We start from the raw sequence: 21,908 nt of genomic DNA, 5'->3' as shown, positions 1-21,908 counted from the left end.
TCTGCTTTGGCCTCCCATGGTCCATCTTTTATCTAACTAAACTTTCAGTTTCCTTAATGGGAGCTCCTCAGACCATTTTTTTCCTTCTTGGGAGGGAAAAATATATGACCACAGTTCCCAGAAAGAAATGGGCCCCTTCCTGGAAAACAGGCTGAGATCTGCATTAAATCAAAACAAAGAGATTCTGCTAATGTCCTTGGTTTAGGGATCATGCTTGTTGCTCTCTTGCTTTGTAGCCTCCTTCTACTGTTTATGAGGAAATGTTTTGTCTTCGTATCCTAAATAAGGAAAAAGACATAACTGGATTTCAACATTAGCCCACAATGTCTGCACCAGAGAAGGTAATAAAAGGCAGAAAGCCCCTTCCACAGGCTCAGAGCTGAAGGTGGCATAGATTTTACCTAGGAATTGCTTGGCACTAGAATTGACAGAGAATAAAAACACATGCAATCTTTTGACCAACCTCTGTTCTCTTACGTTCTGAAATTTCCATCACATTGCAATTAAAAAGATGAAAAATGGTCTAGCCTAGTTGGGGAGATAAATAACCTCAAGTCTGGCAGACCTCCTTAGAGTCTCCTTAGCATCCCCTCCTTCTTTCACATGCTTCCCACCCATGTTCCCCAAAGAGTCTACCTAAAGTGTTCCACCCTGATTAACTCTTGCAGTTCAACTACTGTCTTCATAGGAACTATTCCAGAAGCTCTGGCCATTGTCCTGACTTTTAACCAGTCCATCTCCACTAGAAATTTTCAGCAGTTACTCCAACAACACCTCAAGCTCCTATGTGAACAAGAGAACTTTAATGTGCCTGCCGACCTTAAAATTCTATAATTGCATCTAACCTTTAATACACCCCTTTACTCCAAACTGCCTCAACTTCCTGCCAGTGGCATCTGTCAGTAGCAGTCATATCCCCTCACCTCAGACCAGCAGGGTCAACTCTCAGTCTCCCCTCACTCACCACATCCCACAGAATCAATGAGACACCACGATGAGTGCCTCCTACACTCTACATTCTTCATAAATTTTGTGCTATGTACCAACAAAGCACTAAAAAAAAGCTAAGTGAAAAGGTACTTTAATCATAATTCCTAAATCTAGGTCCTCCTCTCCACCTCAACAGTCACTAATTTGATTCAAGCCTGTATTACACTCCTCAAAACTATTCCAACAGCCTACAGTCTGGTCTTCTTTTCACCAATCTTTCCCTTTCAATTCATCCTCCACATAGTTACCAGTTCCCCTCCTAAAAGTAACACCATTACCCTGATTAAAAACCTTTGACATTACTCAAAAGATAAAGTTCAAACATATTTAACATCCACAACCCTTTATGATCAGGTCCAAATTAACTCTCCAACTATATTTCACCAATCTTGCCATGTATCTTAATGTGCTTTCGTGTCTGCAAACATAGCCCTTTCCCTTTGCCTGGGATGCTACCAACCCTCCCTCTTCCCTACTTCCCAGTTAACTTCTTCAACCCTTACTCTCCATCTCTTCTGTGCTCCCACTGAACCAACACTTGTCATACTGTATCATAAGGATGTACAATGTTTGAACATCCTATTAAAGGGTGCTCCTTAAACTGGAACTCTGCCTCACTCAACAGACCATGGCGGGCCGTTCACAGAAAGCACATAATAAATGTCTGTTAAATGAAAGAGCATCTATATCCAAACAAATAAAATCTTCCAAGTTCGTAATACTTTGGGGAGGCTATGTAATTATTTCGGCAATGCAGTCACTGCTTAAGACATTTTTAGAACTCTCTTTGGCCATCTGGAATTGTCTTCTGAGATTGTTTACTCCCTGGAGAAGAAAATCAGTCCCTTTACTTTATATTCATAAAACATTTTCACCCACAAATAGTAGAGCCAAGTTTGAGTACCCTTCTTCACCGACCTTCTTCATCATATGGATGTTTCAAACAACTTCTGACCCTTTCAAACAAGAAAATATTCCCTCAAAGGTTGAAAACTTGCCATCACTGACATTGTGCTACAGGCTCTTAAGACCAGTTCAAATGGAAATGCAACAAGTTTTGCCCGAGGTAGCATCAATGAATAAGTATCTTATCTCAAAAGACTCCCATTTGATGGTGAAAAGAGGTAAGTGTGTATGTTTAGGCACAGCTTTTATTTTTCAAACAATATTTCCTTTCACCTTGCTGAGGATTTGTTAAATGAAATCCTAAGGAAATAATGCATCCGTTTCTCCAAATTGTAAACAGGGGGCTAAGTCTTCCCATTGCCCCCATGATAAAAGGTCACAGAAAACTAAGCTTAATGAATGCTAAATCAATTTCTGAAGATGTGAGATTCTTTTATAACTTCATTAGAATATTCTTAGGGCAGCAACACCTTAGAAGCAGCACCACCCTTTTCCAAGGAAAGGGTTCCATCATTTAAAGACGGGTGCCATAAATACGACAAAGGGGCAGGTCCCTAGTTTGCTTAATTCAGCATGTATTGAGCACCCGGGTGCTCTGCCCCACTCCAGGTGACCGAGGGAAAAGAAAGAAAAAAGGACACAGCCCTAGCACTCAAGCTTTCAAAATCATCTCCAGACAACATCTTGCCAATGCACTGAATACATTCGTAACCACCCATCCCCAGTGAGACAGTTTACACGAATGGCTCTTTTCACCCTCCCGAATTGAGTGGGGACACATAAATCTCTTTTATCTTCATTCTCATCTCTGTGAGAAGGAAGAAAGCTTGATCTTTCCCATCACTGGGCTGGGAAGATTGAGGAAGCAGCAGTGGAGGGGTTGGTCCTTACCCTTCCCTTCCCCTCCCGACTAGCACCAAAGGCAGAAGCCAGGAAGCTGACACCCCAGTCCCAAGCCCGCTAGTTTGGTGAGAAGCAAGAATCAAACTCCTGCTCCTTCCCGCAGAAACGCACACGGACCGAGACGCGGCCCGGCCCCATCTCCTGGGAGCTGCAGGTGGAGGCATGGTAATGGTGGACAGAGAAGCCAGAGGAGAGGAGGGGCAAGCGAGCGTGTCCCCTTCGCCGTTCCCCTCCGTCCCGACGAGTAGCTGCCAAGGCAACCCGAGGCCGCAGGGCCGGGGACCCCCTACTCCCCGCCCACGATGGATACCTTCGAGTACTCCTGAGCCAGCTTCTGGTACTTCCCCTGCAACTCTGCGGAGGCCATGGCCTCCCCCGCCCCGTCCGGGCCTGGCTGCCCAGGCCGCTCAGCCCCGCCCCCCGCCCCCAACCCAGACACGCTCCCCAGTTGGGCTCCGCCAGCGCCTGCCCGTTCGGCCACCGCCGCCGCGCCTCCTCCTCCACTTCCGGGTTCGCCGGGTGGGAGGAAGGCGGATGGGGACCAGGGGCGGGGCGACTACTGGGGGCGGGGCAGCGTCTGGGCGTCCCCGCCCCACCCTCCAGCGCCTGAGCACGTGCGTGCGCAGGCTCGCTGGCGCGCCAGGGCTCTGCCTCTAGGACCAGGGGGCGCCATCTTGTCGCATGGCCCAAGATGGCGGCCTAGAATGGAGAAGGAAAGAATCAAAAAAGGAAGAGAATGACGGGAGCCCACAGAATGGGCGGGGGACTGAGGAGAGAGGCGGTGGTTGCCAAGAGCAAAGGACCGGAAGAAGAAACATTCTAAGTGCATCAAGAATTCTGGCGGATCTTCTCTCCCCCCCCCCCACCCCTGCTGGTTCTCATGGCAACCGTGTGGCGTTTGATGGTTATAGCTTTCAGAACGTACTTGGAGAGAAAGACCTTTATGTTCCTTTATCTCCTTATCCGGACATGGTAGCACCAGACATGCTTTGCGTTGTAAACTGTCAGACCTCCCCCAGACTTATAACGCTTGCTGCGGCCACCCTCTCCTGTTCCAGCCCAGACAAACCATTGGCTTATATTTTGACATTGAAGTTTTCTTTGTGAACACTCTCTACCCACTGTATCCGCTCACCCCGTCCCCATGATCACACCACATCAGAGTCTTTTTCAGTGAATTGGGTAAAAAGGCATTAGGAAATTTTAGGGAATGACTCCAGCCATTCCTGCAGATAGGGTGGATGATAACGACAAATAACTGGAGAACTGAAGCAAAAAATAGTCTGCGTGAGGTATTTTTTGCCGCTTTTGTTTAATTAAAAGCTTGCCTCTATTGATCTAATGGAGCATCTAGTGTATATTCGATATTGTTCTAGGCATTGCATTTATTGCAATATTAAAATGTTAATTGATAGAGGAATAAATAAGTGTGTCATGAATTACTACACAGCAGTTAAAACTAATGACCTAGATCTGTTTATGTCTGTATAAATCTGTATGTCAACATGACTAAATACTGTGTTAGCAAATTGCATTATACTGTAGCATGAAAAGAGACGTTTAAAAATAGAAAACATTTGTATTGTGCATGCATGAACACGTGAAATGTAGGAAAAATAGGAAAACAAGAACTGGGCTGATACACATCAAATTCTGGATAGTGGTCGGTCACCTCTAGTGAGAAAAAGAGAAAAGGAAATGAAACAGGAGAACAAAGGAGCATAAACTTTATTTTTTTTAAAGTAAATATGACAGGATGCTAACATTATCTATGTAGTAGATACAGAGATCTTAGTTATATTGGCATTTTAGGATACTTGAAATTTTCCATGATTAAAAAAACTATTTGTGCCATCCTGGTTTCTTGTTTGGCTATCAGTAAACCTGGGATTTTATAGTGAAAGACTGAGCCTATATGAATTTTTTAGCCATTGCAATATATAAGAGGATTACAAACTTTAAAAAAAAAATGTTTTTGTTTTTTAATTTACTAATAGCCAAGTCCTACGTCCCCCAAACTTTCAGAACAATCCTTTTAAATCATTATTATTAGTTTTCCATGACACCACCAAGCGGCAGAATTAAATATTGTAAGTATATTTTTCTGGCTTGTAATGTAATGGAATTTTCAATCGTTTAAACATAAACTGCCATCTCAGAAACAACATTCCAATGAAAGAATGTGCAACTTTGTCTAGAGAGCATGTGTGAGTTCATTTTATTGAAATGAGAAATTTACTTTCCACTGCTTGGTGTAGTTATTCTGTCAGATGCAGATGTAGTGTTTTCAAATCCCAATTGCTAAGTCTGAATTAATTCTCTCCTTCAAAAAACACCTTTAAGTGAGTGAAAAGGCAAGCCACAGAGTGGAAGAAGATGCTGGCAACATATTTATCCAACAGAGGGCTCTTGGTCTCTTATTCAAATATATAAAGAACTCTTAAAAATCAATAAAGAGAAAGGCAATCAAAAACAAAAACAGGCAAGAGACTTCAACCAGCATTTCACAAAAGAAGATATACAAAAGTCCATTAAACATGCAAAATGGCATTCAGTTTTCATTAGCTATCAGGAGGAAGTGAAATTAAAACTACAGTGAGATACCATTTGCACCCACACAAATTGCTAAAGTTAAAAAGACTGTGTTAGGATACAGAACAGGATAAACTCTCATAAAATGCTGGTAGGAATATAAACTGGAAAGATCATTTAGGAAAAGATTTTGGTATTATTTACTCACCTGAAAAGGTACATATTCATGATCCAGCAATTTAACTCTTAGGTATACAGTAAAAAAAAAATGCATTTATTCACCAAGAATATTCATGCCAATATTATTAATAAAAGCCAAAAAATTATCTATTAACAGAATAGACAAATGACTGTACATTCATATGATGGAATACTAAACAGCAATTTTTGAAAAACAACTATAGGGGTGCCTGGGTGGCTCAGTCAGTTGAGTGTCCCACTTTGACTCAGGTCATGATCTCACGGTTCATCCTCTGTCTCCTTCTCTCTCTGCCCCTCCCTTGCTCATGCTCTCTCTCTCAAAAATAAAGTTAAAAAAATTAAAAAAAAATAATAATAAAGTAAAAAAGCTGAACTATAGCTACAGCTAACTACTGGATGAATCTCAAAATACAATTCAGAACAAAAGAATACAGATCCCCCCAAAAAGTTATATTGCATAACTTCATTTATATAATGTTCAAAAAAAATGGCAGAATTCAATTTTAAGGTTCAGGGATGTGTGCTTGGGTAATAAAACTAGAGGAAAAAAATAAGGAAGTGAAAACCATAACGTGAGAAACCTGATTGGAAGGGAGCATGAGATTGGACTTTGGGGGTGTTAGTGTTGTTTCTGTGTGAAAATTACACAGCTGTTAACTTTGTGATAACTCTTCATCAGGTACATTTCTGATTTGTGTACTTTTTTGTATGAGTGTTACATTTCATAATAGCAATTTTTTTTAAGTCTCAATTATCTCATATGCTTGCCAATAATAGTGCCCAGCCTGTAAACATTGTATAATTATGGAGAATAGTGTAAATGAAGGTTGCTTGGAATTACTGTAAATATGCAAGTGCTATGATGATCACTAAATCATTTAAAAATCATAATTGTTTGAGGATTTTTGTTTTCAGCTACAGGTATGAGAAACTGAACTCAAACTAGCTTGGACCCAAAGGGGGAATTTACTAGAAAGATGTGTGAATAGCTCACAGAAAAAAACAGGAAAAAAAAAAAAAAAAAAAGGAGCACAGGATCTCAAGTACAACTTAGATCAAGGATCTGACTCTCACACTCTCAATTATGTGCTCCTTTCCTCAGGTCTTCCTTTACTTCCTCGAAGTAGCAAGCCAAAGTGGCCCACTGGCCCTGAGCCTCCTGAAAGAGACTAAGCTGGTTAGTTCCAGTTTGAAAAATCCTAGGGAAGATCTCTGACTGGTCCAGCTTGGGTGAGATGCCCATCCTTGGCGCCATCAGCTCTGGCATGAATTCTCAGTCACAGAAGGACAGGCAGGTCAGCTGGGAAACCCCTAGGTCCTGACCAAGCTGAGAGAGACTAGATAACTCTTTCCCCAAATGACTTCTATGGCAGATGTCACCAGGGTAAGCAAGGGACACACCACCACAGGGTCCAGTAGGGGCCAGAAAGCAATACCAGGACCCCTTGATGCAGACCCAAGGTTGCCTGCCCCACCTTCAAGGGTACAGTGTACTCTTCACAAACCTGGAAGCCACCTTGGGAGGTAAGAGAGAGGGGTCAAAACTCAGAATAAATGAGCTTTTCCTGAAAGGAGGGACTATTGTAAACTAAACTAACTAAATAAACAAACAAACAAACCAACAAACAGTTTTGACTGAAGAGACTAGGTAATTATTAATAATTTATAATAATAATTATCATATAATTATTATGAATTAGGCTTTCCTCTTCCAACGAAGAAGAGATTGTAAGAGACCAGATCTGCCATAGAGAAAGGAAAGGCTCCATTTCTCTGCACATCTAAGCATACTATGAGCCAATTATAGTCACACAGCATGAGTAAGAAAAAGTTTTGGTTTGTGCTATTCAAAGTCCATCCTGAACAATAAAAGATCTGGCATAAAACAAGACGTGAGGACTTCTTCATGCATCACAAAAGGATAATGATGGAGAACAGAGCTGTTGGCCATTAGTTTAATGTTGAGGAATAGACAATATATATTAAATAAGATGTCTTAAAAACACACACACACACTTAAAATAAAGTTATTCATTGATGAAAATGTTGTGACCAGAGGTGTGCAGAAACCTAACCCTGTATTTTTTAACCTTGTTAATTGCTAATTCAGTGTTTATGGAAATTTTAGAATGTAACTATTTCGAAGTAATGGGAATCAAATGTAATGTACATACATTCAGAACAGTGTGGAACTTCCCGTGGTCACACAGTAACCAATTATGCCGTGGGGTTACATAGAAGATATTGTCAATCTCTGGGTGCACATTATTTCTTGGTGCAAAAAGCCATATGTTTTCCATCTTAGCATACATTTGAAAATCAAGAACTTCTTTCAAGCTTCAAAGCTCTATCTTTTGAAATCCTACATTCTATTCATAATAACCTGCTGTATGTAGCAGCTCCCACAACATTGAAAAACCAGCTAACCCCACCCACATTTCCCCACACAGACGTTAAGATAACTAAGTAACGATTTTCTCTGGTCTAGTTTCACAATTCCCATGGCTCCTCACCCACCACACCTACTACTAAGATAATGAACAACAAAGAGACTTTGCATGGGTGAATGTAAGGAAAGGACTAAAGAAGGCGACCTTTGGGCCTTTTGTTACAGCATGTTGTCCTTGTGTTTTCTATGTTTTTAATCCAGTGGGAAAATGCATATCACTGTACAGTGAAATTAAAGAAGTGGGGGAGAAAGAAAAGAACTTTCTTCCACTTAATTTTCTCTTGAGCAGCTAGCTCCAAAGTTCAGGTTTTGTAATGAGCACACAGTGAGGCAAAATCTGAACAGAATCTGATGATTTGCAACTTTGAGGAGCTCTATTAAAAATAGGAATTCTGGACTTGAAGTTTTGCAAGTCTTTCCTTTGGTGGTGCCCTAAGGCTTTGCCTCCCTCAGTCACAGTAAGACAGAAGAAAGACAGAATAAACACAGAACCCTGTGACGTAGCTTGTCCAAAGTTACATGGCAGGCACTGGTAGAATCATGACTAGAATCCAGGTCCTTTGCCTCTATTACAGGCTGTATTTTCTGTAAAGTTAAGTGAGACATCTTTTACTATTTATCTTAAACAATCAGAAGGTGAATGAGTCCTAAATTAGGCGTGAGGATGCCAAAGGGTGCAAATAAATTTGGACTTGTGCCTTCATGAAATAGATACCATTGGAGCTCTTTAAAGGGAAGGGGCAGAGGTTGGTCTAAGAATGCAGGGGTTTGCACAATAAGAACCATCTCACATCTGTCAGAATGGCTAAAATTAACATCTCAGGTAACAACAGATGTTGGCAGGGATGTATAGAAAGAGGAACCCTTTTGCACTGCGGGTGGGATTGCAAACTTGTGCAGCCACTCTGGAAAACAGGGTGGAAGGTCCTCAAAAAATTAAAAATAGAACTATCCTATCATCCAGAAATTATACTACTAGGTATTTATCCAAAGGATACAAAAATGATAATACAAAGGGGCACATGCACCCCAATGTTTATAGCACTGCTATCAACAATAGCCAAAGTATACAAAGAGACCAAATGTCCATTAATCGATGACTGGATAAAGAAGATATGTGGTATATATACAATGTAATATTACTCAGTGATGAAAAAGAATGAAATCTTGCCATTTGCAACAACGTGAATGGAACTAGAGTGTATTATGCTAAGTGAAATAAGCCAGTCAGAGAAAGACAAAAATATTATTTCACTCATCTGTGGAATTTAAGAAACAAAACAGGTGAACATAGTTGAAGGGAAGCAAAAACAAGATAAAAACAGAGAGGAAGACAAACCATAAGAGACTCTTAAATACAGAGAACTGAGGGTTGCTGGAGGGGTGTTGGGAAGGGGGATGGGCTAAATGGGGGATGGGCATTAAGGAGGGCACTTGTTGGGATGAGCATTGGGTGTTTCATGTCAGTGATGAATCACTAAATTCTACTCCTGAAACCATTACTACACTATACGTTAACTAACTTGGATTTAAATTTAAAAAATTAATTTAAAAAATGATAAAGAAGAAGAAAGAAACAACTTCTGCTCTTAGAAGTAAATTCTTAATTATGTAAAAAAAAATAATAATGCAGGGGTTTGTTTCATAATCCAAGGACAAAGTCTGGGGGCAGGGAGGGTAGCAGAAACATTTTACTTCTCATTCTTTATATCACCCCTGCTCCCCTGTATCTTGGCTTCATTATTGTTTTTTCCCTTCTCTTTTTTTTTTTAATTTTTTTTTTACGTTTATTCATTCTTGAAAGACAGAGACATGGTGCGAGCAAGGGAGGGGCAGAGAGAGAGGGAGACACAGAATCTGAAGCAGGCTCCAGGCTCTGAGCTGTCAGCACAGAGCCCAACACGGGGCTCAAACCCACAAACCGTGAGATCATGACCTGAGCCAAAGCCGGATGCTTAACCGACTGAGCCACCTAGGCACCCCTTTCCCTTCTGTTAAGACTGGTTTTCTCTGTGTCCGAGTCTGATGGGGAAATGGTCACACACACCCAGATTTCTATAAATTAACCTACTACATCTTTTTTAAGTTCGTGACTTTTTATTATGGACAGTTTTACAAACACATACGAAAGAAGAGAGGATAATATAATGAGCTCCCATGTATCTACAACATAGCTTTAACAATGATGGACTCTGGCCTACAACCCCATCCATGTTCTCCCACCTCACTTGATTAACTTGAAACAAATCCCATTCATCGTATTATTTTATACCTAATGTTTCATTATGTACCTCTAAAAGACTCCTTAGTTTACATTATTATTAACGAAAGTGCGTACTTTATTAGTATTCTTAGTCTTTACTAATGTTCTGTTTTTGTTTGTTTGTTTGGGGTTCATATTGTAACTTTTTATTTACTCTTCCAGATGGAGAGTTTTCAAATTCAAACACAAATCTTTTTTTTTTTTCATTGAAGTATAGGTGACACAATGTTACATTACTTTCAGGTGTAGGACATACTGACTCAGCAAGTCTATGCATCCTGCTGTGCTCCCACCAAGAGTAGCTTCCATCTCCTGATGTCCATTTTCTGGTCCTCTTGGCTGTAACAGTTTCTTGGGCTTTCCTTGCTTTTGATGACCTGGACAGTTTTGAGTAGTACTCCTCAGGTATTTTTTAGAGTGTGCCTCAATTGGGATTTATCTAATGTTTTCTCATAATTAGACTGGAGTTGGCTAGGTTTTTGGAAAGAAGACCAAAGAGGTAAAGTGCCATTCTTAGTGCCATATCATAGATCACATCAAGGGCAATACAAGCAACATGGTAATCTTGATCATCATGATAACCTACGAGGTGTTAATCTCAATCATCTATTAGACTTTGGTATTAGGGAGTTCCATTTACTTAAGCAAGGAGCCTCTTCTTTCTCCATTCTTCTGCCTTTAAATTCTGATTTTGCTCTTTCTCTGGAGTGCTGGCCCATACACTGGCTGTAAAACAAAGGATATATGTTGAGGGACAATAGGTGATAAAACGAGATATGGGAAAACAGGATGTACTGACCTTTTTCATTTTGTTTTTTGAGTAACTTCTATGCCCAACTTGGGGCTCGAACTCATGACCCTGAGATCAAGAGTTGCATGCTCTACCATCTGAGCCAGCCAAGTGCCTCACATATTAGCTTTAAAAAGTTTGTCCTTTTGGCAAGGGATGGAGGGGAGGTAGAAGAGATGGAGAGTAAAGATTTAGCTTTTACATTTTTCAAAGTCCTCTCCTGAATTCAGAAGTATGGGCATGCTCAGTGTGTGTGTGTGTGTGTGTGTGTGTGTGGTGATCGTGGTGGTGGTGGTAGTAGAGTAGAACACACATCACATAAAATTGATAATTTTAACCATTTTTAGGTGCACATTCAGTGGCATTAAATATACTCATATTTTTGTGCAACACCATCCAGGTCCAGAACTTTTTCATCTTTCCAAACTGAAATTCCATATTGTTAAACCCTAACCCCACACTTCCTTCTCCTCCCAGGCACTGGCAACCACCAGGCTATTTTCTTTTCCTCTGAATTTGACTACTATAACATCTCGTGTAAGTGGAATTCTACAACCCTTGTCCTTTTGTGCCTGGCTTATTTTACTTAGCATATGATCATGTTTCATCTATGTTGGAGCATGTGTCCAAATTTCATTCCATTTTAAGACTGAATAATACACTACATCTTATTTATCCATTCATGCATAAATAAACATTTTTTAATTAATAGCCATCCTAATGGGCATCAAGCAGTATCTCACTGCGGTTTTGATTTGCATTTTCCTAATGATTGTGATGCTGAATATCCTTTCATGTGCTTATTGGCATCCTTAATTTTTAAAGATGCTTTACCCTTGTCTATTGTTTATTTGCATACTGCACTGCAAATTTCACCATCTTGCTCCTTGCCAGTGTCACACAGAGGGGCAGAGTAAGGACACAAGCCTCTCTGACTCTGTAAGTGGCCCTCTGGGGACAGATTTGAACTGCCTTTCTCTACAGCTCTACAAATAGTACCAATCAGCAGGCCTCAGCTGAAGCAACTGAGGCTACCTAAAAATGGCCTCCAAACTGTCCTCTCTGACTCTAGGCCACCCTCCTTGTTGCCATAGATTGCTAGCTTCACAGATTAGGAACGGTTTCCTATTCCCATAGGAAAACACCTAATCCTTAGGCTCTGCCCACCTTTCCCACACTGCTTCACTGCTCATGATTTTCTTTTCTTTCTTTCTTTCTTTCCTTCTTTCTTTTTTTTGTGTGTGTGTGTGTGTGTTTATTTTAGTTTTGAGAGTGAGAGACAGAGTGTGAGCAGGGGAGGAGCAGAGAGAGAGGGAGACACAGAATCTGAGGCAGGCTCCAGGCTCTGAGCTGTCAGCACAGAGCCCGACTTGGGGCTCAAACCACGAATCATGACCTGAGCTGAAGTGGGATGCTTAACTGACTGAGCCACCAAATTCCCTTCAATGCTTGTGATTTTCAATCTGCCTCCTCAGCAGTCTTCTGTCTGTGTGTGCACCCCTTCTCTTGCTCTAAATGGCTTCCCTGCTCCCCGCCATCTGGACAAATACTTCACCATAGTAACTCCTTCTCCTCCTTCTCAGTTATCCTTTCTCTGAAGTCCTTTAGCACTTTAAAAATCTGGACTATTATTGGCATTTCTTTTCTTTACATTATTATTATACCACGTTTTAAGACATGTGCCCTCAACTAAACTGCAAAGCTTTAGGACAAGAACTGTATCTTACTCAGAATTTTACATTCAGTGATGCCTAGAAATAAACACATGTCCAGGTTTGCCCCCAGATGTGCCTGCAGCACCTGGAGGGGTGTGGGGGGCAGTCCATCATCAGAGGGAAAGCAGTCTCATCACGCTCCCACAAACACAAAATGCTTCCTTACTCTCCCCATTGCATTTCTCCCAGTTAGACTTGTCTTGGATGGGCTCCCAGTTTTGTCCTCCTGCTCTGAGCCGTCTTCTTCTCCTCTCCTTCCTCCACCGCTCCTCCTCCACATTTCCACACTTTCTCCTCTGCACAGCTCTTGGTTCCATGACAGAGGTCCATCCTCCATTCCATGAGCTCAGTGGAGTCTTTTGGCCTGTCAGAGTCTTCAGAGCAGAGTACATACAAGGCAATCTATTTTTTCTTTATTTAAGAAAAAATTGCTTATGTTGACTGCATCCCAAAACATAACTTGAGTGCTTGTTGGGCTACCAAGTCTCTGTCTCTTTTCTTTTCCTTGCCAAGAATTCCCCCTCTCCACCAATGGCACAGGAAAAAAAAAAAAAAAAAAAAAAAAAAAAACAACAACAAAACCCTGACTTGCCACATACAGAGTACATATATTTGTATAGCCTTGCATTTCAAGAAAAAAGATTGTTATACGCTATGTCCTTTCCAAGACAATCCGTTAGCAGGACCCAAATCTCTCCACTATTTCCCATCTCCATTGCTGTCATCTCTTGTCTAGAGGCCTGAAAAAGCTTCCCAGCTGGTCTCCCTGCTTCCATCCTTGCCCAACTACAATCTTTTCTCCACCCAGCTTCCAGAGTGATCTTTTATTTATTTTTTTAATTGTTTTTAACATTTATTTGTTATTGAGAGACAGAGAGAGACAGAGCATGAGCATGGGAGGGGCAGAGAGAGGGGGAGACACAGAATGTGAAGCAAGCTCCAGGCTCTGAGCTGTCAGCACAGAGCCCGATGTGGGGCTCGCACTCACAAACCGTGAGATTGTGACCTGAGCCGAAGTTGGACGCTTAACTGGCTGAGCCACCCAGGAGCCCCTGGAGTGATCTTTTAAAACATACCACTCTTCTTAAAACCCTCATGATTTCCCAGAGCACTTAGAACAAAATTCAAATTCCTTACCACGCTAATAAGCCTTTATGTGATCTTGTTCCTGTGACCTCCCCATTTCATGTAATAGTTATCCATTGCTGCATAACACAACACCTCAAAACTTGGTGACTTAAAACAGTAATGCTTTATCATTTCTCATGATTCTGTAGGTTTTTCTGCTGGTCTCTCCTAAGACCACAGTTGCAGTCACATTGATGGTGCAACCGTGGCCAGTGGGTCCAAATGCCTCATTTACCTGTCAGGAAAGTGATGTTTAGTATTGACTGGGCTCCTCAGTTCTCCCCTTGTGGCCTCTTAGTAAGCTAGTAAGCTTAGTGAGCTTCTTCACAGCACAGAAAGGTTCCAAGAGCATGATGGCAAAGCCTCAAGGCTCCTTAAGGTCCAGGCTCTAGAATTTGTACATCACTTTTGCCATAAGCTATTGATCAAAGTAAGTTACACAACCAGAGCATACTCATGGCGTGGAGAAAGACACACTACCTCTCGATGGAAGGAGCAGGAACATTCATTGCAAAGGAACGTGGACAAAGGGAAGCCTGATCCACTGGGGGCCAATATTAGAGCAATCTACTGCCCCTCCTACACTGCTCTCTTTCTGTTTCTCAAAACATGCCAATCTTCAGAAACTTTAACTTTTTTTTTCCTCCAGTGGCATGCCATGTCTCTGTAGGAAGAATGTATGAGGATAGATGTGGTTGAAAGAGGGAACTGGATAGGAGACTTATTTAAAGTTGAGTCTGAACAGTGAACACATTGTATTTATTTGGGATGGTTTGAGTATGCTAACCCCCGATCCCCCACCAGCTCTTCCTTGGTTCTGCTGTTCATTGTACATGGCCAGCCTTTCCCAGATCTGGGCACGGTGGCCTCCTTCTCATCATTCAGGTCTTAGCCCCACACTTTACCTTTTCAGAGAGACATTCTATGACCACCTACTAAAATACCTGCCTTCATCTCTCTCTGCTTTATTGTTATAGTTCCTTTATAACACTTACTGCCACCTGAAATTACTGGTAGCAAATTAGTAGCTTTCATGAAATCCACCTTGTATCTCACCTTCTAGGGCTCTAAGCACCTTCTCCGGCAGGCCTCTAGGGCTGCAATCTGTTCAGAGCTAGCTGCCAATATCTCTCAACATCCTTGTGCTAGACAGAATAATGGCCTCCCAGATGTCCACATTCTAGTTTCTGGCACTTATGTATACGTTGGGTTACATAGCAAAGGAAAATTGAGGCTGCTAATCAGCTAGCCAAAGACAGAACCAGAGAGATGGCAGTGTGACAAGGCACTGGCCCAACACTGCTGGCTTTGCAGATGGAGGAAGGTGGTCACAAACCAGGGAATGCAGGTGGCCTCTAGAAGCTGGAGAAAGGAGAAAAAAAGATTCTCCTTGGGGCCTCCAAAAGGAACACAGCTCAGGGTACCTGGGTGGCTCAGTCAGTTGAGTGTCTGACTTCAGCTTAGGTCATGATCTCAAGGCTCATGGGTTTGAGCCCTGTGTCTGTCTCTGTGCTGACAGCTTGGAGCCTGGAGCCTTCAGATTCTGGATCTCCCTCTCTCTGCCCCTCCCCTGCTCGCACTCTGGTCTCTCTCTTTCTAAAAAATAAATAAACATTAAAAGATTAAAAATAAAAAGGAACACAGCTCTGCTAAACCATTGAATTTAGTTCAGTGAGACCCCTTTCTGACTTCTGACCTCCAGAACAGTGAAATAATAAATTTGTGTTATTTTAAACCACTTAGCTTGGAGTAATTTGTTATACCAGTAACAGGAAATGAAATAACCCCCACTGCTGAGATAAGGAAAGAACTCATAATGCTACACCTAGTTCCTTTCTTCTCCTGTGCCCTGAGTCCATTGACCATCCCAGGCTCAGAGCATCATCAAAGCCATATTATTCCAAGTCCCCAGGCACATATTGTATATCACAATGTCTACACTGCAGTATTACAAAGGGTGAAACAGTGGTGTGCTAGAGCAGGCTCACACTAACTTGTCAGAGCTGGCTGTTAAATGTTCAGAAATGGTGCAAGCCAGTTATTAAACACAGCCATTATTAAAAATTAAATTATATAAACATATAATTAAATAAGTTATATTACAAAGATAAATACTTAAAACTCATCACTTCTTTATTTCACTGTATTTAACCAGTGTCTGTGCTTTTGAAATTATTTACTCTCATTGTATCTGTATGATGAAGATACCATATAATGGTGTACAAGGCATAGGTTTGTAAATTCTGCATTCAGCGACCTCATGCAGGTAGCTTGAAACTGGCCACTATGGGAGTATTTACCATTTATGATGGGAAACAGGCAAATACTACTAATCCGGGCTTCCCCCTGACACCAGAGCCAGTTATACATTTGCCACCTGTGCATAGGGGCAGGTGGTGTCTGACTTTAGGGTGTCGCCTCCAACTTCAGCGTTTTCCTTGTATGTCTCATCACAAAGTCTGTTAACGTCTGTGCAAGACAAGTCCAGGGAACCACTGAGGCAAAATTCATCTGCTAGGCCCTTTGAGACCTCATGGCATCAGGGTCTAATTTATTTTTGTTTTCCTAAAGGAATGGGGGCTTAGTAAATGCCAACTGAATACAGAAATCAATCCATGGTTTCGTCAGGGTTAAAGAGTGAAACCTAGAGGGGTCTGGGTGGCTCAGTCAGTTGAGAGCCCTACTCTGGATTTTGGCTCAGGTCACGATCCCAGATCCCAGGGGCGTGGGATGGAGCCCCGTATTGGGCTGGGCGCTAGGCATGGAGCCTGCTTAGGATTCTGTCTCTCTTTCCCTCTGCCCCTCTCCCTTCCTCCCTCTCTTTCTCTCTCTCTCTCTCTCTCTCTCAAAAAAGTGAAACGTAACTAGAATAAGGCCCCTTGGGTTGCACAATGACTGGCACTATTATTTTCGGTGTAACTATTTACTTATTATGAAAATGAGTTAAATTTCATTATTAGTTCATGAACTTAAATCAATAGGAAATGTTCCTTAAATGTTAGTAACTGTTATCACTACCATTATTACCCTTTAGCCCACAATCTCTCCAAGTCCAAGTGTTCCTGTATATCAGGTTTCTGTTTCTCTAAGCAAGGTGAGGGGATTCTTATTTGTATGCTTGGAGTAGTACTTGACTGGGAGAACTTTTCTTGTCTCGGGCTTTTTAAAAGTTTCTAACAATCAATAAGCCAAACTAAAAATTTTCACTAGAAAATTAGAGACAAATAGTTAAGTATTTTTCCTGCCTGTCCTATACAACAGTGAGAGAACGTTGTTAAAGGAAGTCTCTTTTTACAGAAGAATTCCATGCAATAAATGTGGAGGGTTGATAGAATTTTTTTAAAAAGCAACATTCTGCAATTCTTAACAAAAATTCAAGGCAAAGATCATTTGAAACCATTAGATGAAGGGCTAATGGGGAGGATCAGGCCGCCACCCTCCTGGATCTACTGATCAGTCTTTTTTTTTTTTTTTATGTTTATTTATATTTGAGAGAGAGAGAGAGAGAGAGAGAGAGAGAGAGAGAGAGAATGAGTGGGGGAGGGGCAGAGAGAGGGAGACACAGAATCTGAAGCCGGTTCCAGGCTCTGAGCTGCAAGCTGTCAGCACAGAACCCAACACGGGGCTGGAACCCACAAACAGGGAGATCATGACCTGAGCCAAAGTCAGATGCTCAACCGACCTAGCCACCCAGGCACCCCTCTACTGATCAGCCTTAATGTCTTAATTAAGAGTGAGGAAACCGTGTCACTTCTGTGCCTTCCAATGAGATGTAAGATGGAGCACACAGTGCCAAATCTGAAGCATTCAGTATTTAAACTGAATCTCATCCAGGTTTTAGACCAAACGTCTAGTTTATAGGCAACCCAGGGGTGAGAGGGACAAGTTAAGTGACACCTCAGGGAGGCTCTGTCACCTCATTCTGCTGGGCATATGCAGAATGCAGAACTACTACTACTGGAAAGTGGTGAAAAAGGGAGTGCTCAGGGGAAGAGACTGGGTTTTCTTACAAAGTTAAACATACACATTCATTGTGACAAGTTATTCTACTCCAGGGAAGTTACCCAAGAGAAATGAAAACTTATGTCCACAGGAAGATTGATGCAAACATATTCATAGCAGCTTTTTTTCACAGTAGCTCAGGTTGGAAACAATTCCAATGTCCAGCAACAGGAGTGTGCATAAGCAAATTGTGGTGCGTGTGTACAAGGGATGATGAAGTTTTAAGATATGATAATGGTATGTGGTTATGAAACAAAATGCCCAGTTTTTAGAAGGGCATACTGAAATATTTAGAGTAACATGATATCTGGGGCAAAAAGCAACTAGAAAAAATTAATGGAATCTATAAAGTGAGTATGACAAAACCTTGATAGCTCCAGAACCTGGGTAATGAGCATATGGGGATTTATTGCTCTTTTCTCTCTATTTTTGTGGATATGTGAAATTTTTTATAATACAAAATTGAGTTGTTCTAAGTAAATAGAGAGTAGAATGCCCACAATGTAAAAGCAGAGAGTTAAAAAAAAGCAGAAAATATATGGAAGCCCTCAAAGTTATGTTCTCTTTTGTTAGCAGGCCAGAGATCACTATTTCCCTCTCTTTTGCCTTGGCAGATTTTTTTGCTTTGATTAAAATTCACACCTTCGAAGATCACAACTACAAATAGATTATACTAATCACATTTATTTCATATTTCAATCAATAAATAGCTATTGAGAAATAACATTAATATGCCCTGCTGAGAACATTCCAAAGGCAGCACCTACGCCCAGCTGTTCTCCTACCCAAGGAAGGGGAAGGAGTCACTTGCTACCCAGAATGATTCTTCTGCCTGGCATAATCGCATGTTACCACCAGGAGGCGCGCCCTCACCGAATTTCCTTCAGGAGAGAGAAAATCAGACCAACAGTCTGAGTAGCCGGTTAGCAGTCTTTTGGCACACCCATGACCAGTGTTTGTAATTGTTTAGGCATGTCTCTGGTGACCTCATCCCACTACACCTGAGCCTTTTTGAGGAAACAATTAGCCTGTTTGAACAGAACAGGTAAGGCAAATTAGTAACTGGAAAATTACTAAGTTGTTCTACAGGACGTGTTGGGACTTCCTGTACTCCCTTGAGGCTTAGAGTTAGGGTGTGGACCCTTCTTCCCCACTTGATGGCTGGGAAAGGAAGAAAATCACTCCTCTCCGCACAGCATAGCCCCTTCATTGTCCTGGAGAGGCTGGGCCAGCAGAGCAGAAATTGAGCCGGACTTTATGGCCAGGGGCTTTACAGAGACAGAGAAGCCTTCCTCCCCACCCCTCCTAGGCTCCCAGCTCTTGAAGCCCAGACATGCAAGTTTCAGAAGCCTCTGCCTGGGGAAGACCCCAGGCTGGAAATTGCTCTAAACTGCCATGTGCTCTACAGATCCTGGGAGCTGAGTCTCCTGGGCCCTTGGTTCTGTCTAGCCATTTGTGGAGAAACCAGTGGGTTCTAGGCCACTTCACTTATATTCGGAATCCAAAAATCAAAACCCTAAACTCATGAAAAAGAGATCAGAGTTGTGGTTAACAGGAGGTGGGGTAATAGGGTGGTTGGAGAAGGTGGTCAAAACGTACAAACTTGTAGTTATAAGATAAATTAATACTGGGGATATAAGTTATGACATGATGATTATGGCTAACACTGTTATATATGTTTGAAAGTTGTTCAGAGAATAAATCCTGAGAGTTCTCATCACAAGAAAAAAACATTTTTTCTTTTATCTTTTTTGGTATCTATATGAGATTATGGATTTTAACTAATTGTGGTGATCATTTCATAATAGATGTAAGTTAATTCATTAGGCTGTACATCTTAAACCTATTCAGTGCTGTATATCAAGTATATCTCACTAAAATGGGAAGAAAAAGAAAAAAAAAAGACCCAAGGAAAGTGGCACCAGAGTGAAGCAAGTGTTTGGGAACAAGCCACTGCAGTGGCCCATCATTGCTTTGGACAGTTTTGAGCAGAGGTATGACAGGATCTGACTTTTGTTTTAAGAAGGTCATTCTAGGGGGGCATCTGGGTGGTTCAGTCAGTTAAGCATCCAGACTCTTGATTTTGGTTCAGGTCATGATCTCATGGTCATGGGATCAAGCCTGGGATCGGACTCTGTGCTGACATCTTGGAGCCTGCTTGGGATCCCCTCTCTCCCTCTCTCTGCCCCTCTCCCATGCTCTCTCTCTCTCTTGCTCTCAAAAATAAACTTTAAAAAAAAAGAAGAAGAAGAAGGTGACTCTTGCTGTGTTGAGAGCAGGCTGTGGGTGGGTGGGAGGGCAAGGACAGAAGCCAGGGGGAAATTTAGGAAGTTAGTATCATGATCAAGGTGAGAGACAGTCTCAGAGATTAGCAGTAGTGGAGACAGTAAGTCCTAGACAGATTCTGGGAGTATTCTGAAATAGATATATTGAAATCTTGGCAGAGTGGATGTGGGGTGTGAGAGAAAGAAAGCAGTACAGAATGGCTCTGAGGTTTAGTGGAAGATTTGCAAGGGAATATGAGGAAAGGCATTCCAGGCATAGAGAACAGCATGTGAAAACCATGTATGTAAGCACACACTGTATTTAGGACAAAGAAAAAAGGTCATGTGGACAGTGAGCCAGTTATGTGGGTGGAGGCAGCAAACAGGGCTGGAAAAGAGGCTCCTGGCCAGGTGTACCATGGAGAGGGGCCAGGACCCAGGCTGTGGCCATTGGAGAGCCATTAATGGGGTTTTAGCAGAGAAGTATGTGATTAGGTTCATAATGTGGAGAAGCTGGAGGCAATGAGACCAGCCAGGAAGCTGTATCACTGGTCTAGGAGACACATCAAGAGTCTCATTGGGACAGTGGTGGTGAAGCTAGAGAGAAGAGGAAGAGGTGAGTCTAAGGGTCATGGCGGGTCATGGCACCGGTTCCAAGGCCAGCCTTGCACCTGGATCATGGAACACAGCAGACACACTGTCCATGTTTTTTTCAATAACTAATCATCCAATTGATGAGAGTCTTGTCCTTACAGACCTCTTCCCATCCCCCTACTTATCTCCCAATGTGAAATGTCTTTCCCAGAGGACAAATACATTTATTATATAAAAATATGGTTCAAATCCTCATGCCAATGTGAAGGTCCTGGAAGTGTTTTTACTTCTCAGTCTAGGGGGGGTGTTTGCATGGGTGTACCCATGGAAAGGTTCTTCAAGTTGCACAGCACGCACTAGTGTACCTCACTGGATGTATGTACATACCTACCGACTGGCCATATTGATTCACTTTACCATGTAAATGACAGAGCACAGAGCCCTTCCTTAGTCCAAGCCCTCATTTCTAGGTAGAGGAAGAGGCCTGAAGAAAAAGGAAAGGCGAATAGACAGAAAACAACAACCTGTAAACTTTACCCACCAGTTTGCTGTTGAAAATCCACGTGGCTGGGGGTTATCTGTAACATCCAACCTTTTAACTTAAGTAACACCTTAAAGTGTACGTGATGGGAGTAGGAGGAACCCCATGTTGGTGGCTGACCAACACAAGACTCACAAATTTGTCTCTTACCAAAGCAATGCAGACCATCCCAAGACACCATGTTTTATAACACCATATACCTCTGTCATCAGCCACCTGGTCCTTCTCTCCCAGAGGAAGCTGACTTTTTTTTGTCCTTTAAATTGCTTCTGATCTCATGAGTGGCTTCTCTTCTCCCCCAAGGCCAGAGCACATGTGTACCTCTTCACAAATCCTTTCTTCACTTTAGCACAGACCCATAGACTGTTCCAAATGGATCATGAAGTCCAAACTCCAACTACCCTGCAAAATCCAGTTGTCATTCAAATGCAATCTTGGATTGTTGTTCACACTTATGAAGTTTGTGTCCCAAGTTAGCCTGGAAGTGTGAGTTCAGGAGCTGACCTAGCCAGGGCTGGACTCTCAGGGGCACTCGGGGATATTTACTCATCTCACATAATGGCCACACCTCAAAGGCAAAAAATAGAAGACTACCTGTTGTGCTCACACTCTGAAGAGAGTATCCATCCA

General features: G+C 42.0%; 1 protein-coding gene across 3 annotated transcripts in view; it reads right to left on the bottom strand.

Annotated features, from left to right (window-relative positions):
- Positions 1–3,174, bottom strand: part of PPP1R21 (protein phosphatase 1 regulatory subunit 21) — a 63,377-nt gene extending 60,203 nt beyond the window's left edge. For all 3 annotated transcript variants that reach the window (XR_006200665.1, XM_042932219.1, XM_042932220.1), the window contains exon 1: positions 3,110–3,174. Coding sequence is in view for 2 of the 3 variants with exons in the window: in XM_042932219.1 (XP_042788153.1) it covers positions 3,110–3,166 (57 nt within the window). In the remaining variant the exon portion in view is untranslated. The remainder of the gene's footprint in view (positions 1–3,109) is intronic.
- Between the last annotated feature and the right edge of the window lie 18,734 nt (positions 3,175–21,908).

The sequence above is a fragment of the Panthera leo genome, chromosome A3 (assembly GCF_018350215.1).
Source record: "Panthera leo isolate Ple1 chromosome A3, P.leo_Ple1_pat1.1, whole genome shotgun sequence".
Classification (NCBI taxonomy): domain Eukaryota; kingdom Metazoa; phylum Chordata; class Mammalia; order Carnivora; family Felidae; genus Panthera; species Panthera leo.
The sequence above is the reverse complement of the archived record's forward strand: the minus strand, read 5'-3'. Positions and strand labels throughout refer to the sequence as shown.